Source organism: Tauraco erythrolophus, chromosome 14, assembly GCF_009769465.1.
Source record: "Tauraco erythrolophus isolate bTauEry1 chromosome 14, bTauEry1.pri, whole genome shotgun sequence".
NCBI classification, from domain to species: domain Eukaryota; kingdom Metazoa; phylum Chordata; class Aves; order Musophagiformes; family Musophagidae; genus Tauraco; species Tauraco erythrolophus.
In genome coordinates, this window is record NC_141478.1 from 14,370,084 (window position 1) to 14,393,932 (window position 23,849).

The 23,849-nt window shown below is 36.1% G+C and overlaps 1 protein-coding gene across 1 annotated transcript in view; it reads right to left on the reverse strand.

Moving 5' to 3' along the window:
• WDR72 (WD repeat domain 72) overlaps nucleotides 1-23,849 on the reverse strand; it is a 110,580-nt gene that overhangs the window by 46,052 nt on the left and 40,679 nt on the right. The window contains exons 14-16 of the mRNA XM_086620265.1: nucleotides 8,894-9,714; nucleotides 4,159-4,247; nucleotides 1,725-1,807 (exon numbers count right to left, since the gene is read on the reverse strand). Coding sequence (XP_086476391.1) covers nucleotides 1,725-1,807; nucleotides 4,159-4,247; nucleotides 8,894-9,714 — 993 coding nt within the window. The remainder of the gene's footprint in view (nucleotides 1-1,724; nucleotides 1,808-4,158; nucleotides 4,248-8,893; nucleotides 9,715-23,849) is intronic.

The window sequence follows — 23,849 nt, forward strand, 5'->3', positions numbered from 1 at the left end:
GATGGTTTGGGTAAATGTACATGAGTGCTTAATCAGACTGCTGAGGATTAATAAATTTGCCATAAATCTGGGTTTGTATAAAGAAAGGTTTAACAAAGCCTCCCTACTATCAACTAAAACTAAAATTTTGTATAAATAATTGGTTGCTGAATACCTACGCTCATCACCAACACCAAAAATTATTTTGAATATGAAAACGTTTACACCAGTTTGGCTGCAAACGACCCAAAATCTGCACTACAAAGCAGATTAACAAAGCTTATTGCAACTACAAAGGTATGTCTGAAAAACGTTAAAATTTGAGAAGTACTGATAGTCTGGTATCCGCAGTACTTCACAATTTCAGTGTCTTAAAGTCTTTTCAGATGAACAAAGTGTGAGGCAGCTTATTCCACATCATATCTTCCTGCACACTAACCTCCTATGGTAGATAAGACTGTTATCATTGTATAAACGGATCAGTCACTAAATTAATTGGAAATATAAATACTTAGATCTCACGTAATCAGCTATGCTACAAATACAAGTTTCATGGCTATACAACTCCACTCTCTAAAGACTTTCAGTGGCTGACCAGGTCGGCAAGAGATTACATAGCATTCACATGACAACTGCAGTTATTGAAACTGAGGCCCAGTATTTGATTTGTTTTATTAAAAAGATTCAAAAAAGGAAAAAGTCTTATTGTAAGAGAAAGGGGGACAGTTTGTGAGGGAAGAAGAATGCTGAAATAATATGGAAGATGGGCAGACAGAGAGGATAAAATAAACAACTGATAAGCTCAAGATAAAATGCTGAATTCAATTGGATGCGAATATTTTCAGAAACCTTTACTGTCTAACACAACAGGGGTCTATCACTGGAGTATCCCTGCACACCTCAGCTCTGGAAAAAATCCTTTGCATTTGAAATGCACCACAGAGTTGTGTTCGATTTTAAAAGTGACATCATAAAATGAACTTGTAACAGGTATTTCCCTTTTCTGGGGTAAAATCGTTTGTGGTCATAGTATACTGTCTTGAGTTTTGTACTCCTGAACATTAACTCACTCAAGCAACCACACAACTTTATTTAAATGCATATTTCCAAAATGAAAAATGGTCTCTAGATTTCACTGTTCAGACTATTTCAGAGTTACCTGTCAACTCTCAAGAAACAGTAATTTATCTCTCAAGACATCAGACTCTTCACTAACAATAGGCATGAGCTTCTTCTGACCTGGGAACCCATAACTTACTTTTCTAAGTCATTCTTGAAGAATGTTCTAATGAGTAAGGACTCGGGATCAATTCTTTATCCCTTTAAGAAGGCATTTTCTGTTTCTTCTATAATAATACATTCGTATATGATACTTCCCTTATTTTGGGCTTTTTTTTTTCCTGGAGCACAAAATGGCATTCGTAACATGTTATATCTCGCTGTCAGAGAACAGGTAACTCATTTTTTTTAAATGCATGCTATGAACAAGATCACCTAGATTAAAGACTAGTAGGACAGTTACCTTCTCACATCTAAACATGTACTTTAATGGAAAATATTTCATGAATAGCGTATTTCATACTGAAATAATAATCTGCTTTCCATAAATCTGAATGGCACAATTTATGTAATAATTTCACCATAAATGCATAACTACTATATCACATTACAGATTCCAAATTCTAAATTACAGCCAACGTTACTTAAGGATTACATTGAAAGAACTGACACAGGCTATTTCCTACCTTTATAGATTGGTCACTCCAACAACAAATGAGTTTCAGCAACGAAGCACTCCCAAAGTCCGGGGAATTATACCTACTTTTACCTGAAAAATACATACATAATTTATGAACTGACAATATACACAGAAGTACACAAATACAGAGATATTTTCCCACCAGTTTACAACTAATTTCTTTAGTATGAACCTATTGAATTTGCAGTCCAGTTCCCCCTGTGAAGAAATCCTGTGGGACAGAACTAGCTTTCCAAAATCTTGGATGTGAGGAAAGGCTCAAGCAATGCCGATGTGAATTAATAGCTTTTATGGTTCTTACTGACTCAAAAGCTAATCTGAGGCTGCTCTGGTCTAAATACAAAACATTCAGCAAGTGTCCCCATTGATTAAGAATAGTACAGCCAATGCGACCCCTACCATCTAGCTTTGTCCTCTGTTGTGGTACTTCAGTTTCACATCCACATGCACAAAAAAAAAAAGCACTAAAGGCTCCTGTTTTAATTTGGTTTTGTTCCCCTTTCTTTGCACACATGTAAACATATACAGAAAGTTCAGAAATACTAGCAGAATCAAGATTTAACATTGCCCATTCTGCTGTCCAGCATGTCCTTGATGCTAAAGGACTGGTCATTCCTAAAATGTCTGCGAGACCTGCAAGTCTCAGATAAGATTTTAATTTGCAAATCCAAATGATTGGGTGAAGTAGGAGATACGGGATATGAATTAGATTACCTTAGAAGTTTTAGGTCACTTTGTAAAACTATTTTTATGTACACAAACATTTTAGTCATCTATACACCACTTCCATGCCTTTCAACCACTTATTTTCTGCTGTCACTTGATTTTGTTCCATCATTTTCCTCCAACAGGCATTTCTGCTGTCATCACAAGTTCTACAGGTATGGTTCATATAAGAGTCACAGAAAGAAAGGAACACTAAAAAAATATTTTAGATAGGGATATTAAGGCTTATTTAACATAGCAGAGTGTCAAGATTTGACTTGAAAGAATTTGTGTTTTCAGTCTACACAGGATTTAGTCTCTAACAGTGTCCTGGTTTTGACTAAGGCAGAGTCAAATTTTTCTTTTAGTAGTTAGAATAGCTCTGTGTTTTGGATTTAGTATGGGATTTTTTATGAGAAGAACATTGATAGCGCACTGATGCTTATAGTTGGTACTGAGACATCAAGAGCCTTTCAGCTTCCCATGTTTTCCCAGTGTGCAGGAGCACAACAGGCTGAGGGGGAGAACGGCCGGGAGAAAGGGCGCCTAACTCCTAGTTTATAATTTGAGTTTAGATTTAGGAGTGAGGGCCAAATTGGCCAATAAAGTATTCCATATCATGCAATGTCATGTCCGATATATAGATGAGGGCTGACCGGGAAGTTTGGAATTCTCTTCCGAGAACTCTCTTGGAGACCTGGTCTCTTAGAGTTCTTTCTCTCTCTCTCTCTTTTAGGGCCTCTCATTCATCCGGCATTGCAGTGTCAGGACTTACCTGTTTCGGGATCGCATGCCTGGACGGGACGGGTGTCGGTCACCAAGTGGTGAGCAACATTCTGTGCATCACTTGTTTGTATCTATTATTATTATATATATTTATGTATTATTATTTTATCACTATTACTTTTTTATTATTACTACTAAATTTTTCTATCAAATCCATGAGTCTCCTCCTTTTTTTCCCGTTTAGTTCTCTTCTCTATTCCCCAGGGGGTGGTGGAAGGTGAGCAAGCAGCTGCATGGCATTTGGTTGCTGGGTGGGTTAAATCACAACAAACAGGAACACTATATTTTATAGGCAATGTATACTGACAAATATCCATATTCTGTTTAGGATTTTATTTAAACATTATTTTGTTGGTTGCATACTGTACAAATAAACTTAGACTGGCTTGTAAAGCCAAGATTGGCAAATAACCGCCTGTGGGACATTAAGGTGAAGAGATTACTTTATTCCACCCGAAGTCAAAAGTCTAAGGGCATTATTGAACAGTCAAGATGACTCTTGTATTACTAAGGCAACAGTTTGCTTGAAGGGCTGTATATATTATTGGGCAGGCACGTAATGGTGATGAGGGAGATGGAGGAGGGGGGAGACAACACTGCCTTATTACATTTCTGTTTTTCAGATTGCTAGAAAACATCTTTAGAAACTCAGCTGAATGTTCCGTCATCTCAGAAAAAATATATCCTTGATTCCAGTATTACTTAACAGGCAACATTTTGTTTACATGCTTTTGTGATATTCACAGAAAACAACAGAATAAATAATCCAGCTTCTGTATTTGCAAACTGGACTTACTTGCAGCTAAAGAAGATAAGCATTTTTTTTCATTATTGAAGTCAAATGATGTATTTTAACAACAAAAGACAAGCAAAAAAAACCCCACAACAAACAGTTAAAAGCAAATATTGCCATTCCTCCATATACTTACTACTTGGTAACTCTCCATAGAAACTGGGGAACGAAATTGTTACTTCTGTATTTCGACGTTTGTAATGTCCAGATTCTGATTTCTGTGGACTAAAAGAATATGAAACTATTAAACAAAACCTGAACACACTTACAAAAATCTTACTTCTTAAGGTAGGCTATTTAAGGTATGTTCTCTGCTATCAGTTACTATCAACAACAACTTAGTTTCTCCTCAGAAGTCACTTGCATTCTTTTGCCCACAACTTGGTATTAAAACATTCACATGTACACAAATACTGAAAAGTACCATCCATATCCAGGAACTTTACATTTGGCTCACAATTCATTATAGATAACTTTCATATTGTATTAAAGAAACAAAATCATATGTGAAGAATTGAATCAAAACATTTTCACAGAAGACTTGTGCTGTTTTTCTGTTACATGGGAAAAAAGTTCAAGGAAAACGAGCAGTTTTACAAGTTTCCATTTTTTCACAGTGTTAAATAACTTAGAATACTATTGCAATACTTGAGATTTTAGTTGATGGTTACAATTTAGGACACTAGTCTGTATATTTTCTGCTCTTGAGTACTTTGTAACTAACCCAGTAACCTTACCCTTGAAGACAAAGGATATGGATGGAGGGGAAAGTATGTGAAAAACCTCTCCAAACACTCGTGCTATTTTAAACTATTTCTTTTAAATGCATTGCTATAGTGACCCTGCACAAACTATATTTAGGTATAATTTAAAAATCATATATTTCACCTTTTGAATTCACTACTATCAACAGTAAGTCATAATACTTCAAAAGCCTTGCAATACTGAACAACTCCGCAAGCTTTCATCTTGAGAGCTTTAAGTTACAGATATAAATCTCAAAAGGCAGGAGAAAAATTATTTTAAGATCCTTCCTTACAAGCTTCTTTCTGTTTCTGTCCCATTTTTATAACTAACACATTTTACTGCAGGTTCCTTTATTTTCACAGGCTGAGTCAAGTTGCAAAATCACAACAGTTATACAAATGCATTTATGAGCAACAACTTAGAGACTCAGGTCCAGTTTTTTTCCAAAGCATGTTATTCATACTTTATTCTTTTTTGGATTATGAACTTTTATTCATGAAATGTTCAAATTATGTTAAAAAACACGTTGTTTTTTTTTTTAAAAAAAGAAAACACCACTCAGATTAGTACTAGTCTGGTAACAAATGCTTAAAGTTTCATTTATCCAATCAAATAGCTAACAGTTCACAGAAATACTATAACTTGAAACTTACTGATCCAAAACATAAGCTGAAAACTTATGATAGCAACTACTGAAAAGTTTTTTCAGCCAAATGTTTATCATCAGGGAATGGTCTGTCATACCCCTAGTTCAAGCAGAAACATACAGATAGATACATACTGACAAACACAGAATTTCTGCTCAAAATGAGAACACCAGACTCATCCAAGAATACTTTATAGTCTATAAATTGACCAAATGCATTTTTCTGACTCTCCAGATTAAAAGTATGTATATATATGAATTTTATTTAACAAAAAAGAAATTCCTTTCCCTCTCCCATAACAGCAAAATCATCTGATATGACAAAGAACAGAGATTTAAACTTTATTATTGCATTCCCCAGATCAAGGCCATAGTTGACTGACACAAAAATAATTCTCCTTACAGCCCAATGAATATTTCATTGTTATATGCAGAGTGGGCCAGCATTAAGAGAAGAAAGCTGGAATCCCAAAATTATTATTAAACCAGTAGTTAGACACTGTGCTGCATTGCAAGGAATAAATATACAAGTCCATTCTGCAGCATCAAAGCAGGCAGAACTATGAATATCAGCTGAATATCAATTAGGCAAGTGTCCTTGTCACTGGATAATCTGCTTAGATATTCTTTCTTCTGTTTTTAATTTAAAAGTTTAAAAGTTTTGGAGTTTGTACCAGTATGCTAATCGGAAGTAAACTTTCACAGGATGGAGAAACATTCATGGCTCTGCAAACAGATAAGCTACTGAAAGGAGATCAAAATGCATTTTGTTTCTCATATCATTAACTGAATGAGTACAAGTTGTTTGTACTGCAGTAATACTTAGGAGACCAGGACCCTGACAAGCTGTGAAAGCTGTCCTACCAACTCCTTCTGCAAAAGCTGCGGTGAATTAGAATTCAAGATTTTTCCCTTGAGCATGCTGTAGTTTTGGCTAAACCAACTGCCCAAACAGGTGTGGCTCCATACTGTACTTCTAGAAGGCAAACTAGACAAAATAGCATTTGCTTGGTTTCTTTCAAACTTCTAATTAGAGAAAAGTGAATTAATTTAATAGCTCATCATAACATAGAAAACTAATTGCAACCCTGAATATAGAGTAAATGATGAATAAGGATAAATCATATAGGAAGATGAAATGAATACAGATGACTATAGTTCATTCAGACACTAATTATTTGTAAGAAAAAGAGGTGAAATGAAGGCTGAATCTCAAGATTGTGGCATACAGGCCAACTCCTACTCCTTCTATGCTTATTACTGGGGAGGAGGGAATAGGGAAAGGGAACTTTGCAGGAAAGGGGCTTTTTCTCTAGGTGGAGAGAGGGATAAGAGTGGTTTTGAGGCACATAACAGGTTTTGAGGCAATACAAAAAGTACAGATATATTCAGATAGCAGAACTATGACTAATACTGAGACACAAAGAAAGCATTATCACACGAAAGTACATCATGTGTAGAACCAGTATATATTTTTTAAAGTGTCTGAAGCATCAAATTCTTTCCCATGGCTCTAATCCACTTCTCCTATTACTGCTGACACAGTAACATCATCTCGTTGATTCTACCCACACAACTTTTGTGACTCTACATGAAAATGAAGGTTCTTGACTGCACTGGGTCAATCTGCAGCTTTACAGAGGTTAGGAAACAACAGAAAATCCTTTACACATCTCAACTGCTCTTATCTCTGGGGGGGGTGGGGAGTGAATTATGACCAACATGTCTAAAGTTCTGAAACAGTTCTTGGAAGGGGAAAGAAACTGTGCTATTATGGGACAGAGTCACAATGAGGAAAAAATTTCTTGTCACCAGCAGTAAAGAGGAAAAAAGTCCAGGAGATTAAAACCTCTGAGGTCTGTGTTGATAAAAACGCAGCAAATAGAGTCTAGTTCTGATCAAGTTCCCTAAGAGCACTTTATCCTTCAATAACACAGAAAAATTGTGGCTACTTGTCTGTTTGTTTTCTGAATGTGTACGAGATGAAGAACAAAGAATATACAGCACATCACAAATAGCACCAAACTAAAACCTAGCTACAAGACAGCTATAAATAGATATACTACCCAGACCTGGAAAAAGTAATCCAAACCAAACTATGTCAAAATCCCAAATAAAGCATTTCAAAGTCTTTGAACAAAAATTCATAATTTTTTGTAGCCAAAATTTATGGCAATTTTTTGTACAAATTCTCCGTTTTGTACAAAAATTCACCTGTTTCTACAAGAGATGCTAGCTTTTATAGCTTTACATATCCTGGAGAAAACTTTATATAGTATAGTTTTCACAAAATCGTGTAATTTTTTTCTTGCAATAACTTTAATACTTATAATTTTCTGGGAGATATATTCCAAAGCCAGGATGCGTATGTCTGGGAAAAATGTTTGATTCTGGTATGATGACTAGCTTCAATTACACAATGTCTTTCCTACAGAATACTGTAGGACAGAGTGCAAGCATAAAGTCATTTCTTGCATGGACAGGAATTCATGTTCAAGCTGGAATACTGGAAACAACCCTTCATATAAAAGCTTGTGTTGAATATGGACCAGTAGGCAGTGTGATTAGCAGTAAAAGTAACTGAGAAATGTGCGTTTGTCCTGCGGGATGGTCTATATCCCCTGGGATACACTGAATGCCTAGGGCTTTGTGGAAGATTCAGATACTTGCAGCATCAAGATCAGTATTTTTTGTCCTCCTTCTTGCCTCTAGGGCCACAGCATCACCAACACTACAGTTGATTGTTCCTAAAACACTAAATACAGACCGACATAGGTTTGCTGAACAACAAAAGTCTGTGGACAACATCCACTGCCTGATTAGTATGCTTTATTTGGCTTGGTCAAATAACTTTGAGCATGCTGTTTTTCCTTTAACACTGAAAAAGCATTTAGTCAATAAATTTGTTTTGAGTAACATAAATGTTGTTTGGGATGGTTCTCAGAACGTAAGGGCTGATGAGGCATTCATTCCCAGTAGCTGCTATTATTACTGGGGGGGTTATACTTTAGAAAGTGTAACTAGGACAGATTGTTCTTGTCTCTCATGTTTTATTTATCTGTGGAGCCAAGGGTTTCATGGTAAAGGAAGCATATTGCTTACAGGGAGTGGAAGTTGAAACAGCACAAACATGCTAATGCACATCTCAAAACGTGCCTGAAGAGAACTCATTATTTTGCTTAGTTTAAACTGCAAGGAAAAGAGTGATCTCTGGAAAAACAGGGTGTGAAGCTGGATAATTCAAGTTCTTGTTCTCTTGAAAAAAATTTCTTGCATCAGTTCTTATCTGCTAAACAGAAAAATATAAAGATACTTAACTACCTCAATCTCCTTTTGTTCAAAGAATATCCTATAAAAACGCTATAAAGAAACAATGTAAAGTCTCTCGCAAAAGTCCCTATTTAAGAGAAGTGTTTCATATTTTTTACTTTTTAACCACTATAAAGTAAGAAAAGACTCATAATGAAAAGGTTCTTACCTTTCAGTTTCACCTGTAACTGCTGAAGGTATGTTAATTATCCTGTTGATTAAAGCTATTCTGCTAAATAAGAAGAATACTGTTTCCAATCCCTTTGTTCCATCAACATTATTCTCAGGTCCATCCTTCTTTCCAGTTTGTCCTTCAGTTGCAGCAAGGTACTTGTTTGATAAATCAAGCACTCTTTTTGAAAGGAAGTTGATTACTACATGTTCTTCTAGCGCACCACTATCAGTACGTTTCCATCCTGGCAACATTAGTGATAGGTGGTTTTCATTTGACACAAGTCCAAAAGAAACAGGACGCTGAAGCCTCAAGATATCCAAGTGTCTAACACAAAGATCGTCTATTTCTTTATCTACACCCCACGGTAAGAGACATGACAAAAGCAGTTTAGCTGCATCAGTGGCGATGTTCACATCAATGTTTCCTGATGGCTCCATTCTAGTCTTTCTTGAATTCTTCATTTTTTTCTGTCTTTTCATGCCACTACTTTCTTCCAAAGGCCTAGCTGCGTTATTATCCCTAGAGACCTGGTCTGAACAAACAGTATCTACTTGCCCATCCACTGGAGATATGGAGCCAGCAGTTTTAATTCTTTTTAATGTCGGTACCCTTTTCTCGGTAGTACTTTTGGCTCTTTCTAGAGTTTCAAAGTTATGGAATGAATTCGATGACTTTAATCCATTGAGTTGAGATGACAGTAGAAGTTCCTCAAGTTTGTCCAGATCAAATAAGAGAATATGAAAGTTTGCATTGTTCCATTTTGTTTTAACTGGTAAAATAGTAAAGGGTTGTTGGATGCTGCTGGTATCAGTTAACTGAAAGAAAAATATTAAGTGTCCAAACACAAATCCTAGTATTTTTTAATTTTCAAGATATTAGCATAGAATTGCGTATGGATCTAGTAATTCCATTAAGTTCAACTTAATTATATTTATTAACTTCTTACCAAGGAAAAAAGTATTTTCTTCTAAATACCTTAAGATACAGAGACATAAGCAGGTAAGCACTATAATACAAGCTCCTTAACATCTTCAATTATACAACAATACTGTAGAGATTGCATACATCTTTGCCAAAACTCTAGGCTGATATTTCTTCTGCTAGGTCTCATTTCAAGCTGAAAGGCTTTTAGGAAAGTTTTAAAGAATACAGCTTTTTTTTTTATTTTTCAAAAATAAAGCTAGGAAAACAAATCCTGTGATGTTGAAAAATTCTTGCAAACCTTGAGAATCTGTATGCCTTGCAATTTGATATATGTCTGAGATAAAGACCTATGCCTTTTGCCATTTCAAAACATGCAAAATATCTTAAAGTTGCTTCATTCTGAGTTGTCACACGCTTTATCAGCAACGATAAAGAACTTCTGTAATGAGATATCCAATTATAAAATTAATTACCTTAGATGAAAATAATTGAGAGAAAAAGGCTACAGAGCTACTACAATATTTGTGAATATCTGACTTTTTCTGCCGTCCTATTTCCAATCTGGATGTTTCTAAAATTCCCCATACTTCATCCCCAATTTTAAAGATCATTCACAGCAACGGATTTGTAAAGCACCATTGCAGTTCCACATACAAAAGGGATAATCGTGCTGGTGTAAATACACATCCCTGATTACTACTGTTAGTAAATATCCTAATAACATTGCTTACAGATCCTCCTAAAATCTGGCAGAAAGGAATATTTAAGAACAGCCACACTTATTCACAACTTTTGACTGAAATACAAACTATGATAAGAGTAACCTAACAATGATGAACTGTAATACAGTGTCAGCTGAACAACACGAGGAAATATTCAAAATCACCTGCAAAAAAAAATTTTTAACTCACTTTTATTCTTGTAGTTTCACGATTGAAATGATAAATCATCATTAAGAACAAGTTTTACATCTTTTAGAATTAGAATTGATTTTTATTTTGCCAGTATCATTAGCGTAGGGTAGATACTATGCTGCGACAACCTCCTGAGGAGGGGATGTCTCTGGACACATTCAAAATCATCTCTTTATACAAGTATCACAGAACTTATGCACACAAATGCCCATCAAAAACAATCTCTCCTGGACATTAGAACCTTAGACAGAATGTAGCCTAAGCATACAGAAAGAATACAATATTTTAGAAGATAAACTAAGATAAGAAAGTCTTCTCTATTAGGATATAAACTCTACAGATTAGACACTAAGTAGAACCTATAGAAAGAAGGAAAGCACAACAACAAACACAAGAATGAAGAAAAATTTTCATATTAAGTCATTCAATTGGAGGATATATGCAGGCAGGAATAAGATGCTAAGGAAGAACAAGTCAGGAGGGGGAAATTCAAAAATCTGTCCTGCAGCCCTTAGGATACTTCTATATATGGAAAACATTCCATACTTGCTTTTGCCTCACTCCCAATTTCCTATGAGTACTTCAGGAGAGATGTTCTGTCTTGGGATACTGCACCACCTAATTTCTGAGAGTCTTTAAGGAGAAGAAACACAAGTCACATCAGATCCCATGTTCCAGTCAAGACCCACTCCCAAGAGTGGATTTCCTGCCTTGCACATCTGCAAATTCAGAAGAAAAACATTTCACATTCCTGCTGCCCTTTTCCCCATACAACTTTCTATGCCTGTAAATTCCCAGCATGACAGAATTTTTATGACAGAACTTCTGCAGGCTTCAGAAAGTGGAAAAAACTTACTGCGGGCACAGTAGAACATCAGCCTCTCTTGCTGCTTCCTTACTCCTTTTTTTAGTTATTATAAAAGGACTGAACCTACCTACCACTCAATGAAGAGTCTGCAATAATAATGCTACCAGTGACAGTTAATGATGAGTATTTCAATTTTTAAAAGGATGATCCTAATGTTTTAATAAAACCTATTTTCCTCTAGGATTTAAAAAAAAAATTTTAGATTTTTAAAAAACATATCAGAAACTGAACTAAATGAAAGAGTTGAATCTTTAAGAATATCGCAATAAAATTCTATTATAGAGACAAAACTCTAAATTTTTGTCTGAGAGAGACTCCAGACGGGTTTGTATAAGAGCAACTACCTTCTTTCACAGGAATCCTAACACTGCACTACCAAGCAGCATTCCATGAAGGTACAGGGAGGATCATCCAATGTTAAAGTTAAGTTATGAGATTGTGACAGAACATCTTATATCAGAATACTGCTGTATCTATTAAAGAAATATCTTTTACCTTCAGGGGAACAGCAGACATAAGGGAGTATAAATTCCTCGTTGATGCTCTTGCCCTTTTCTTTAAGTGCTTATGACTTGGATGTTTTTATTGTCCTGCACGAGTCTATGCTCTCAGCACTGTGTCCAGTCTACCTTTTTCAGCTTTACAAGCAAGCACGTAGGAGCAAAAAGATAGCATCAAGAAGCAGCTTTTCAGTTCAGTGATACTTTTGCAAACAATCATGCCAGCTTCCATATCACAAGTGATATAGACTTTTCTAGATCACTGTTAGTTTTTAATTTTCCCATGATGATTATAAATGTTTCACTAATGTAAAGAACTGCTTCTGTTGAAAATAGCTGCATCTTAAAAGAAACCATCAAGTGTTAGTAAACAGGGCAACAGTTGGCTTTACTTTGAATGCAATGTTGACTAACTCATCTTTCTCAAGATTTCTCCTTACCTTACTTGCTTTTACATTACAAACTATGATTTCAGAGGATTAGCTATTTTTAAACTTCAATATTGTAGTTACGAATAACAAAAGGAAAAAAATTTACTTTCTATAACCTATAAGTTATTTGACTATTTAGTTGTCGGTAGTGATATAATTTAGCTTTCTGTTATTTAAAGAATGATGCTCCTACCAGATGAGGATGCACTCTAAATACATAAGCTTATTTAAAGATGCCCATAGGGAGTCATAAGTAAGATTATAACTGCTTGTTTAGGTTTTGTTTTTATCCTTTTCCTTTTTAAAAAATAACACATTATAGTTAAGCAGTAGGATTATTTTAATCTTTAATTATTCTGTTTTCTAATACATAGGGAGAACCCCATGGAATGCAAACACTGGAATTCACAAGCTAGCTTTGACATTAATAGAAGCTATTATTATTTGGCCTATCATTTTCTCTGTGCTAAATAAATATATTTGATTAACATTTACAGGTCTCCACTGATCACCAATGGGCCACCTACTTTTATCATTTAGCTGAAAAATTGGGAAGAATTTTTTAATTACCTATTTTAAAAATCTCTGGAAGCTATTACAGACAGGGTAAACTGTATGACTTTCCACATTTAGGAAAGCCACCATCCAAACAAAGGAAAATACTGTGACAATGTCAATCTGTTGAGACATCTGGCGATGCCACTGTGTGTGAAGTCACAATAAATGTTTATTGGCAATATGAAAGCTTATTGACATTGATCCTAAAAGCATCTACCAAGTTATCTTAGCGCTCTGCCATAGACATTTCATTCCAATGAAAGAAGGTGGACATCTAAAGCTGTAGACATAAAACATTATTTAGGAAATATAGACAAGCTATTCTCTGTAACAGAAGATGACAGAAAATGGAAGGAAAACCATAAAACTAACTATGAACTAGAGATCTGGGAATAGTATTTGATGATGGATATTGAAAAGCAGATTAACAGATATTTACATTCTGTACTGTGCCTTTCCTTAAGTTCCAGAAGTCTTTCACAAAAATAAATCCCACTACATTCAGACAAGTATTGTCGTTACCTTTGATTTTTTTTCCCAAATGTACACATTAAGAGTTTAGTAACTCAGTGTCAAAGAACTGGCTAATAACAATCGCAATAACAAAGTATGACTTGTCTCTGAACCACACAGTCCAACTTTGAGGCCTCCCAGTTGCCAACACACAGGTTTCCGCAATGAAAAGATTCCTTTTTCTTTCTTTTCCGACAATTTTTTCTCAACTCAAACTCAGTTATCAAAGGATTGTCTTTCAGACTCAAACTGCTTAAGCAGATAGTACTGTACATATCCAAACATCAAGCCATTCAAAGCCTTACTATTCTCCCAGTGAATTTCAAATGATCATGTCATAAAAAGAATTGTCTTCAAAAGATAGAGGCTTCCTTCAATTCTGCAAGTTAAATGACCACCACACTGATGTACTGAACAGAATCTACAGATTTTGATAATCCTCATTTTGAAAGACAGTAAAGAGGCATCTTCTCTGGTTTACTATTGCTAGTTTTAAATTTTATTTTTGACACGGCCAACTTTCTGATTCCCTATTTACAGGTCTTCCCTGACCACCAATATTCCATCTACTTTTATTATTTGGCTGAAAAATTGGGAAGAATTTTTAAAATTATTTATTTTAAAATCTTCTGAAAGCTATTGTTAATTTTATCCAGATTTTCAAAGCTGATCTTTGTCCTCTTTGTCATTGTCCAAGTGTATGAATCTAAAATAATAAGTGTTACGGTTCCCAGCTGCAGTTCAGTTGTGGAAGTTAGCAGAACGTGCTACCTCTTTTTTGTGCATCATTAGCACTATGTCTAACAAGGAGCTACTTCAAAGGAAGCGTATGTTAGTCAAGAAAGAAAACTTTAATAATAAGAAAAGTCATGTTTTCTTAAAGCATAAAAGTTGCCATGCTCAGCACTAAAACCAGATTTTTATTGTCACAATACAGTTTATCACTTATTGTTGCTGGAAACTGAGAAGTAGGAAGCAGTTTTGTACTTTATGCATGCATGATCTCAAAATTAATCTAATAGCACCATCAGACATTTCAGTTAAAATATTGGCTAGTCCCTAACAAAAACTCATGAATAAGTATCTCATGAAGCTTCTATAATTATTAGATCTTAAACATTTCCAAATCCCAAACTAAAATAGTCTACTTATTTTTTCCCAGAATTAACAACTAACTATTTGAAACTGAATAGTTTAGTAATGATCTCCTTTGTTCAAAATAAAGCCATTTATGTGTCAATAACATTCCTGCTTCACAACCGGCACTTGGAACATTTTTACTGCTTGGAGAGTTCTGCATTGCTTGATAAGGCTCCCTTGTGAGGCCTTCACCTGTAAGCTTTAAAGAGGCAAGAAGTCTGGCTACAGACCAAAATGTATCACCTCTGACTGACCCACAGCAGAACAAACTTTCTGCATCCAGGAAAGAGCAAGACTTAGAGAGGCTTTGAAATGACAAGCTATACTCCATGCATGGCAACTATCACCTCTGCAATAGCTCGCTAGTTTGCCACTGAAGATGTTGTCCAAGACAGGAGTTGGGGCAAAAAACTTTGTGGGCTCAGTTTAACTGATTTCTTCTGGCATGGAATTAATTCCTGCTCCACAACTTAGAAGACTGCTATTTTATCGCTTTTCTTCTCCCTTTACACATCTCTATGAAACCACCTTAGCACCCAAGGAAAAACCTACCCGTGTCTACAAGAAGACGGAAGCTGAGGGCTATCCTTACTGTTGCCCCCAAATACATCAATACATGCCATTATCTTTAACAGGTTTAAGACAGACATACCACATCAAAGTTTCATGGGAAGTACAATTCAAGTGTTATTTTACCTAGCTGTCTTCTCATCTCTAAAGGCCTTTTTCCGCTGGGATGCAATTTGTTCTAGGAATGCTTTTCCACTTAAAATACACACTTCCATTAGCTGTCAGGGATTCCCATATTGTTTCAACTCTTCATATACATGTACTTTCTCCACACACCAGCTTTCTTTACCAGATGCATCCTATTGTGGGTTTTGTGCTAAAAACAGATTTGACAAGAATGGTCTTGACATTCATTTTACATAAAGGAAATAAAGTGGCAAAATCACGTGGTAGATTTTTAGAAGGCAAACCAGACTCAAAATATACTTAGATGTCACTTTGATACACTGAAAACAAATTGCTCAGTTTTAACAGCGCGAGTAGTACCAACTTCTACGTAAAACAAGTCCTGAAGTACTGAATGTGACTTTTTCTTACAGACTTCTGGCCTTCTTTATCCATTGTACTCTCACTACATCCCAAACATAACAGAACAAAAGCAACAGAAAATTTCCTCCTAAGTTACCAGTGCCAGGACAATGAATCATGCCATATAAAGCATCAATGTCAGTTATTTTGCTGATTCTAATCAGTGTTTGTAATTATGTAATATTCCAGGGGGTTAACAGTATTCCTTTGAGCTTTCTCTTGTGAGAGAGTATATTTTGATCCATTAACATGGATGAAACAAGTCAGAAAAAAGATCAGTCCCCTCCTTTATCCACACTACCTGCTGCCTGCAAAGGCTCAAAAAAGTATTAGACAGAAATTGAACACGTTATTTTTAGATGAAATTTTAGTTAGATTTGGGGAGCTTGGGGGTGTGGGTGAGCTAATTGAAGTATTGTCAAAGGATACTGGAAGATTCTTTCATTAACAGAAGCTGCATTGCTGCTGTTTTTTTTTTTGAAGTGAGGGATTTTCTGTCTCTCTGTCCAAGGGTTTTTGGCAAACACACTTTTCTATTTTGACAGTCATCAGGACCATCAGCTTTTAATACAGGCCCAATACAGCAGCGCACTTCAGTACATGATGCAAGTCTGACAGATAAGCAAGACTTCCTCTTGTAAAGAGCAATTAGTTCATTACTAAATATACTTACTATAAAGAAATTTGCTAATTTAATCATTAAAATATCACCATCCTACTGTCTGCTCATGTGCATTTAGCGCAGACATCCTGTAATCAAAGTATATGTATCTTCACCCTTTCAAACAAGTATTTTTAAACAAAACTCAATATAGAATCATTAAAACCACTACATCTTATAGTCTTTAAGAAGTTTCTTGATATGATAATTTCTGAAATATCACAATGAAGTTTGAGAATATAAATATACTTATTTCAATGAAATCAACACTTTTGTCATCTGTCTTTGCTGTAATATGACCTTGAATTACACTGCTAAGACAACAGAAACTTTGAAGAGCATTTACATGGTTGAATCACTGTTCATTACCTCTGTGACAATAACATGGACAACAAATAGGATTATCTGGTTTTAATAAACTAAAGCATGAAGAACCTCAGTTACAGAAATGGAAGAGGAGGGTGGGGCAGCAGAATTTGCCAACCAAAATGTACTGAGGGCTAAGAATCTTTTGTGTCTTCATGGTGCCAGTCACTGGGATGTCAATAGAAGTTCAGAGCTCCTAATTTTCAGAATCACGTCTCATCATTGGTTTGGCTCTAGGCTCACAAAAAATAAGCATGTCACAAAGCTGCTTTTAAAAGTTATTTAGCTACTCCTACCCTGTCTCTTAGGTTTGTACTTCATGGAGCTGAAAGAACTGTTTTAACCAAAGCATGGCTACCATACCTAGGGATCTTAAATACCCTTACCTCAGGTTGTCATTGGCAAATTATATTGACAAAGACAGCTGTATTCTACTCTCCATGATGCTTTATCCTTGATGGTAGGAAGCAATACCCATGTTTGGTTTTGTTTATTTTGAGTTTGCACTTTTATTTTTTTTTTTAAATACAGAATAGCTTAGTAAATAACTTTACTTACATAGACAATTTTTCTCTTGAACCTTTCAATGTTAGTAGCATTATATATAGCATACATAAGAGAAAAAAACTATATTTTGGGGGCATGTTTGCAGGTGCTAACACACAGTTTTGCAAAACAGGAAACCTGCAATTGTCTCACAGAATTACCTCAGAAAAAAAAAACAAACAATGCACAAAATGGCTGGCATAGTGTAAATTAAAGCATTAAATTCATTTCTAAATCCTCTGAGCCCTCAGTTGCTAGAGATGGTAGTCGACAGTAGTAAAAAAATTGCCTCCTTGAAATGTGCTTGGTGGACAGCAGCTTGATGATTGGCAGCACAAATAGAAGACAAACGAGAAAGCCTTCAATCTGCAGCTGATGCACAGGAAGAACATGGGGAGCTGAGTTTACAATAGAGAAAACATTACCAAGCTAATGGCACAGGCAATCATTTGACCACCATGCATCTCTGATAGCAGCAGGGCATCCATTTTCAGTTAAGTGTTAGAGTACCTTTTTGCTTTCTCTGACCACTGCAGGGGTAAAACAACCCAGTGCGTGAAACCCACTGACTGGTAATAAATTACTATATTGGATACTTTTTGTTTTCTTTCAGCAATGACTTTACTGTGTACTCCTGCTATCATTACCAATTAAAGTGGAGATGGCGTTAGCAAGCTATATCTAACTGTAGATCAGTCCCTACGCTCCAATTGCTTTGGCGAGTATCACAGGGTCAAGAGGCTCCTTTGACCTTTATCAGCTAAGTCTCTCTGACCACTCACTATTTGAGGCAATCTCAGCTGAACAGATGGACACTTTTGCAGACTCTATAAAGCTTGGAATATAAAGATAAATGAAATTGTGTTCGGGGCTTCAAATTGGTTTATGAGCATAAAATATTGTTAGCAAGTTCCACAAAAATCTCAGGTTTCAAATGGCACATCTTAAACCTAAGCCATGAACACCACACCTCTCTATCTACTGGGAAATTGCAAGTTTTTGCTGTAGCTTCTACAGATAAAACTAAAAACTTGATATAACTTGCACGTCTAGTTAGTGCAAAGTCACTTGTGAATTTCAAAAGCCTAATTTAATTACTTTAAGCATCCTTTTACCATGACAGTCAGCTAGAGCCGCATACAGCACACAATCAACCAGATCATTCAGTGGACAATACTAAGCCAGCTGGATACTACAGAGCATTGAGAGAAGGCCTGGACCTTCATTTTGAATTTCCTTAAGTTTCTTAAAAGCCCTTACTCCTTAAATGGCTGCACAAAAACTGTTGTTATACAACACATAAGAGAAAGCTTCAAATTCCCCAGGTGATGCTTGAAGAACTGGTAATAATTAGATATAAATGTGGTCTTGCAATCGTATTTATGTATTTGTAACTGAAAAAACAATCTATTGTTCAACAATTATATTGAATAGTCTTTTGTTTGAGCAAAATCACATCAGCAAACATGCCTTGTTAAGTTTATAACCTTAAGTAACAAAGGTTATAAAGGCTTAACCAGATTTAGTGCTGAGAATTTCTTAAGTTGGATAAAACCATGGGATACTGTTTCTTTTTTCTTTCCTTTTTTTTTGATTTAGCTTTGTTGTTTTTCATTTGTTTGGTTTTTAAGCCTGACTTGGTTTTCAGAAGAATAAATTCCCAAGAGGTAAAATTCTGATCTGCATCTTTCTGCAGGATGCCACAGATGTTTCATAGGAATATTTCCCCAAAACATTTTTTAGTCCTTCATTGTAATATCATTCCAATTCAACCAACAATTCAAAACAGTCTTACTAACAATGAACCCACTGTCATTTGCAAATACACAACTGTCTTACATTGTTGCTTAGCTGAAAGGATGAACAATCCAGGACACGGGCAAAGATGCCTTTAGTTAAAAATAGTTACAAAAAGCAGGTATATAATTGAAATAGCTCAAACATACACCATGCACCATCTCTAGAAGAACCTGCATAGGAAGAAAGGATGCAAGCTATCAGCTACACTTTCATCTCCATGTGAAGACCACATGCACGTTCTAATCCAATATAGACCTGCAATCCACACATGCACACTCCAATGTCTAATCCTGCCTACCTCCTGGAGTTTCAAATTTAGGGAGCATGTGAACAGTTCATGTCACTAAAAGTATCCATAATCTCTCAAAGTGGGCAGACAGGTCAGGCCTACTCTCTCCAAAGCAATGCTAGCCTTATACATAGGGTGAGGATCACACAGAGTAAAGGTTACTATACCAAGGTCATTCATATTCCTTACCTTCAGACACTTGCGTTAGTCATGGGACAGACGATACTCTTGAGCGGGGCATTCAAAACTTTTCTCATTTACCCTTTTTAAACCTCAGTACTCACAAATATAAAACTAAGTGTAAAAAGCCTGGAGTCAATAGTGGTGCCCCAGTCTGCTTTCATATTCAATCTATGCTTGACTTGATGTGTCATCATTTGGACAACACAGTCTCAAACAAAGGTCTCAATTCATGATGAATTTTCCCATGTGAACTAGTTTGAAGAAACTGCTCTGAACTTGCCTTACGTTACTTTTATATCATTCATTACAACAACTCTGGTCACTTTATTGAGGATGCCCAGATCCTCCTAAGAATGCATCTCCCACACAGAAAAGGCTACAATGTTTTTTGAGTTTACATCACCACTGTTTGTCTATCAATTTAACTGCAGCGCGTGCAGAGAATGTTACTATCTTCTCAGCACTTTGAACAGTAATTGTGGCATCACTCCTGATAAGTCTATGGCACAATGTAAGTAATTAAGCCAAGGAGTCTTCAAGCTCATAGACTAAGCAACTGGATAAACTCCCCTTTTTATCCTGTATGGAACACCATCATCAGGCAGATTGTTGGACAGATGGATCTACCAGGCACAACAAATTTTTAATTGTTCAGCACGAATTGCTAATGCATCTATTACTCAATGCAGAGAAAATTAAACGTTTCTCATTTTGTTTTCATGTCCACGCTGTCTGTCTGTGTCTCCATCACAAATACCAAACCTGAATTTTTCATTGGATTTAATGCAAGCGTACATATAAAAGTGATCCTGGAGACAAATCATAACATGATATCAAAGAATAACTGGTAAGTAAAGCTAATATACAGAATATTCTTCACATTAGTGTTCAACAGCAGGAAACAAGTCTACATTTTGTTTTTCAGGAAAATATTCGAAGAAATACTTGTGATATATAGACAACTTTATACAGACAACTTCATTTTGCTCTAGAATTCATAACACTACCTGTCTGAGCATACTATCAAAAAGGCAATTCTAAACACAATGCCTTTGACAAAGTCTCTTCTAACATTTTTATTACAGAAAGCATGTAAAAATGGAGATCCACTCATCCCAAAAAAAGATTTGTCTTTGACACAGACAATCTCTGCACTATGAAAAGCATAGATTGAAGGGAAGGATAAGGTGTTTTAAAATGAAGTCTTATTAATTTATACACTCAGTATTCAAATATACTGTCTATATGTTAATATACTAACTTACTTGAATGTAGAAGTAAATTCCCTAACCATATCTTTAGAAATTATATAGAGTTCAGTGATGGGTGGTAGCCAAAACATTTTCAATCCCACCCACCACTTAGGAAGGAAAGCCATAAGATGAAACATCTCCCATGTTTCCTAGATCATCAACCAGACAAACAATGCTACAGCAATCCACAAAACACAGACTACTGACTCATGGATCCAGGAATTACTATACTGAACTATTTACGGGATGAATGAACATCCAAATATCTGTGAGAATAATGCTGAACACAGAGATACTGTCAACATGACCTCAGAAGGGGGGTAAAAGCATGAGAATATTGCTTTGTCCTAAGAAGGACTGATGCATACAAAAATTAAGTTACCAACCCAAGGCTCACTGCTGACTCCAACTGAAATAACATATTTGCTCTGGGCTGCTCTGATAGTACGCTTCCCATATTGGATTATAAAAGTCCCACTCAGAAAATTTACCTACGTAAAAAATACTAGATCAAATCCTAAGCAAGTGACTTTCTATTAAAAAAAGAACCAAAAAAATCACGGGATTAAATTCTTAAATATTAAAATCCTGTCCTAGAAAATGCCATTCTTGAAAACTCAGGATTAGGCAAGTTGGACTTTCTTCAGATCCTGCATTGTTCTATAGGATGTATCAGGACAGTAGCTAAGTCTTCATATTGTTCTTTTCTTGAAAGCTGTTCAATCTTATTGAAGGCAGTAAAACTGCATAGGCTTCCAAGAGGACAATATTTGCAAACAAACATTATCAGACATCTCTGGCTGGCTGATTCATCCTTTCCCACAAGTATTGCAAGAGCAAAATCTGACTATTGCAGGCCTGAGGAAAAGGACTTGGGAGTGCTGGTGGATGAGAAACTCAACATGAGCCAGCAATGTGCACTTGCAGCCCAGAAAGCCGACCCTGTCCTGGGCTGCATCCAAAGAAGCGTGGCCAGCAGATTGAGGGAGGTGATTCTGCTCCTCTACTCTGCTCTTGTGAGACCCCACCTGGAATATTACATTCAGTTCTGGAGTCCCCAACACAAAAAAGACATGGAGCTGCTGGAGCGAGTCCAGAGAAGGGCCATGAAGATGATCTGAGGGCTGGAGCACCTCTGCTATGAAGAGAGGCTCAGAGAGTTGGGGCTGTTCAGCCTGGAGAAGAGAAGGCTCCAGGGTGATCTTATTGCAGCCTTCCAGTACTTAAAAGGGGGCCTACAGGAAAGCTGGAGAGGGAATTTTTACAAGGGCATGTAGTGATGGGACAAGGGGCAATGGCTTTAAACTGAAAGAGGGCAGATTTAGATTAGATCTAAGGAAGAAATTTTTCGCTCTGAGGGTGGTAAGGCACTGGAACAGGTTGCCCAGAGAATCTGTAGCTGCCCCATCCCTGGAAGTGTTCAAGGCCAGGTTGAATGAGGTTTTGGGCAACCTGGTGTAGTGAAGGGTGTCCCTGCCCATGGCAGGGGGGTTGGAACTAGATGACCTTCCAACCCTAACCATTCTATGATTCTATGACTACCAGAACAAATCAAGGTTTGAGTATTAGTATGTAGAAAAACATGTCAAGAAAATGGAAATGTAATCATTGCTGTTGCTTTGTTTGTTTTAAATTGAACCAGTTTAGCATAGTGTTTTATTTTGTTAATTAACTGAGACAAGAGAGTCAATTAGTTATCAGCAGGAAGTTAGCAGATAGCAAGTCCTTCTTTTGTAGAGTAAGGTTTGGTGTTGCAAGTCCTAGTTCTGTAATTGGATTTAAGGTGCCAATGTATTTCTGAAAAAGTCACTGCTTTTTTTTTTGAACAGGTGCATGAGGCAGAAATTTAGGAAGTTTTCACAGATCTGAATTCCTGTTCATATTTTTCTTCACTAAAACAATACTAATTAAAGTACAAGAGGCCAGGAACTTGATGTTTAGAATAGAAAAGACAAACATCACAAGTGTAAAGATTCCACCATCCTCCTGTCATTAGCGGTGAAGAATTCCCAAGAATGTCACTGGACAATGTGAAAATATATAAGTTATCACAAAGATGATGTAATTTATCTATTAGGTTGATTTACAGAAGAAATTGCATCTTAGGGACTAGAAAGTAGTAAAGGTAAAACGTAAAATAGGAAAATTCAAACTGTGCAGTATTCAACATCTAGAACTAAAAGAAACAATCATACATGGAGAATAAGATATCACGAACAACACTTCAGTAGGATAGAAACTGCATGTTTCTATCCATAAAGGTATGTCTCTAAAAAACAAAACACAAGCTTTGCTAAAGTTTCCACAGGACAGAGAAGGGAATTGCAGCATGACAGTTGAGGTATGGGAGAAGACAAAGAGGAAAACAGCAACATCTAGGTTAGCTTCAATAAATGGTCCTTCAACATGAAATACTTCACAAGGACTATTGATATCGACCTTACAATTATTTCTAGTAGGACACTGTAGCACCTCCTTTAGCTTTAGCACAGGATCCAATTAATTGTCTAAGCACAGAAAACAAAAATTTTAAGTCAGTCACCATCAGAAAAAAGATTTGTAGAAGTATATAGAAATAGCATCCGAAGTGTTGAAATAAATAGTTAAGGTTTATTCTCAGATTTCTGTCAGCCTGTGTTACTTAAAATCCACATCTGCAAGAGTAAAACATGCCACAATATCACAATGGCAGGTTTTTGCTTTCATTTGCTTTGAGGTAATCAATGGAGAAAACACTCATATCACAAATTCTTGACTTGGTGGGCCAATTCAAAAAAACTGTAGTAACTTTCAGCAAAGCTGACATAGTCCAAGCTATCAATATCTCTCAGGATCACGATGCTTTTTAGCTGGTACCAATTTAAACTCATAGCTCTAAAGTTATTACTTCACTGTAGTCATGTTGC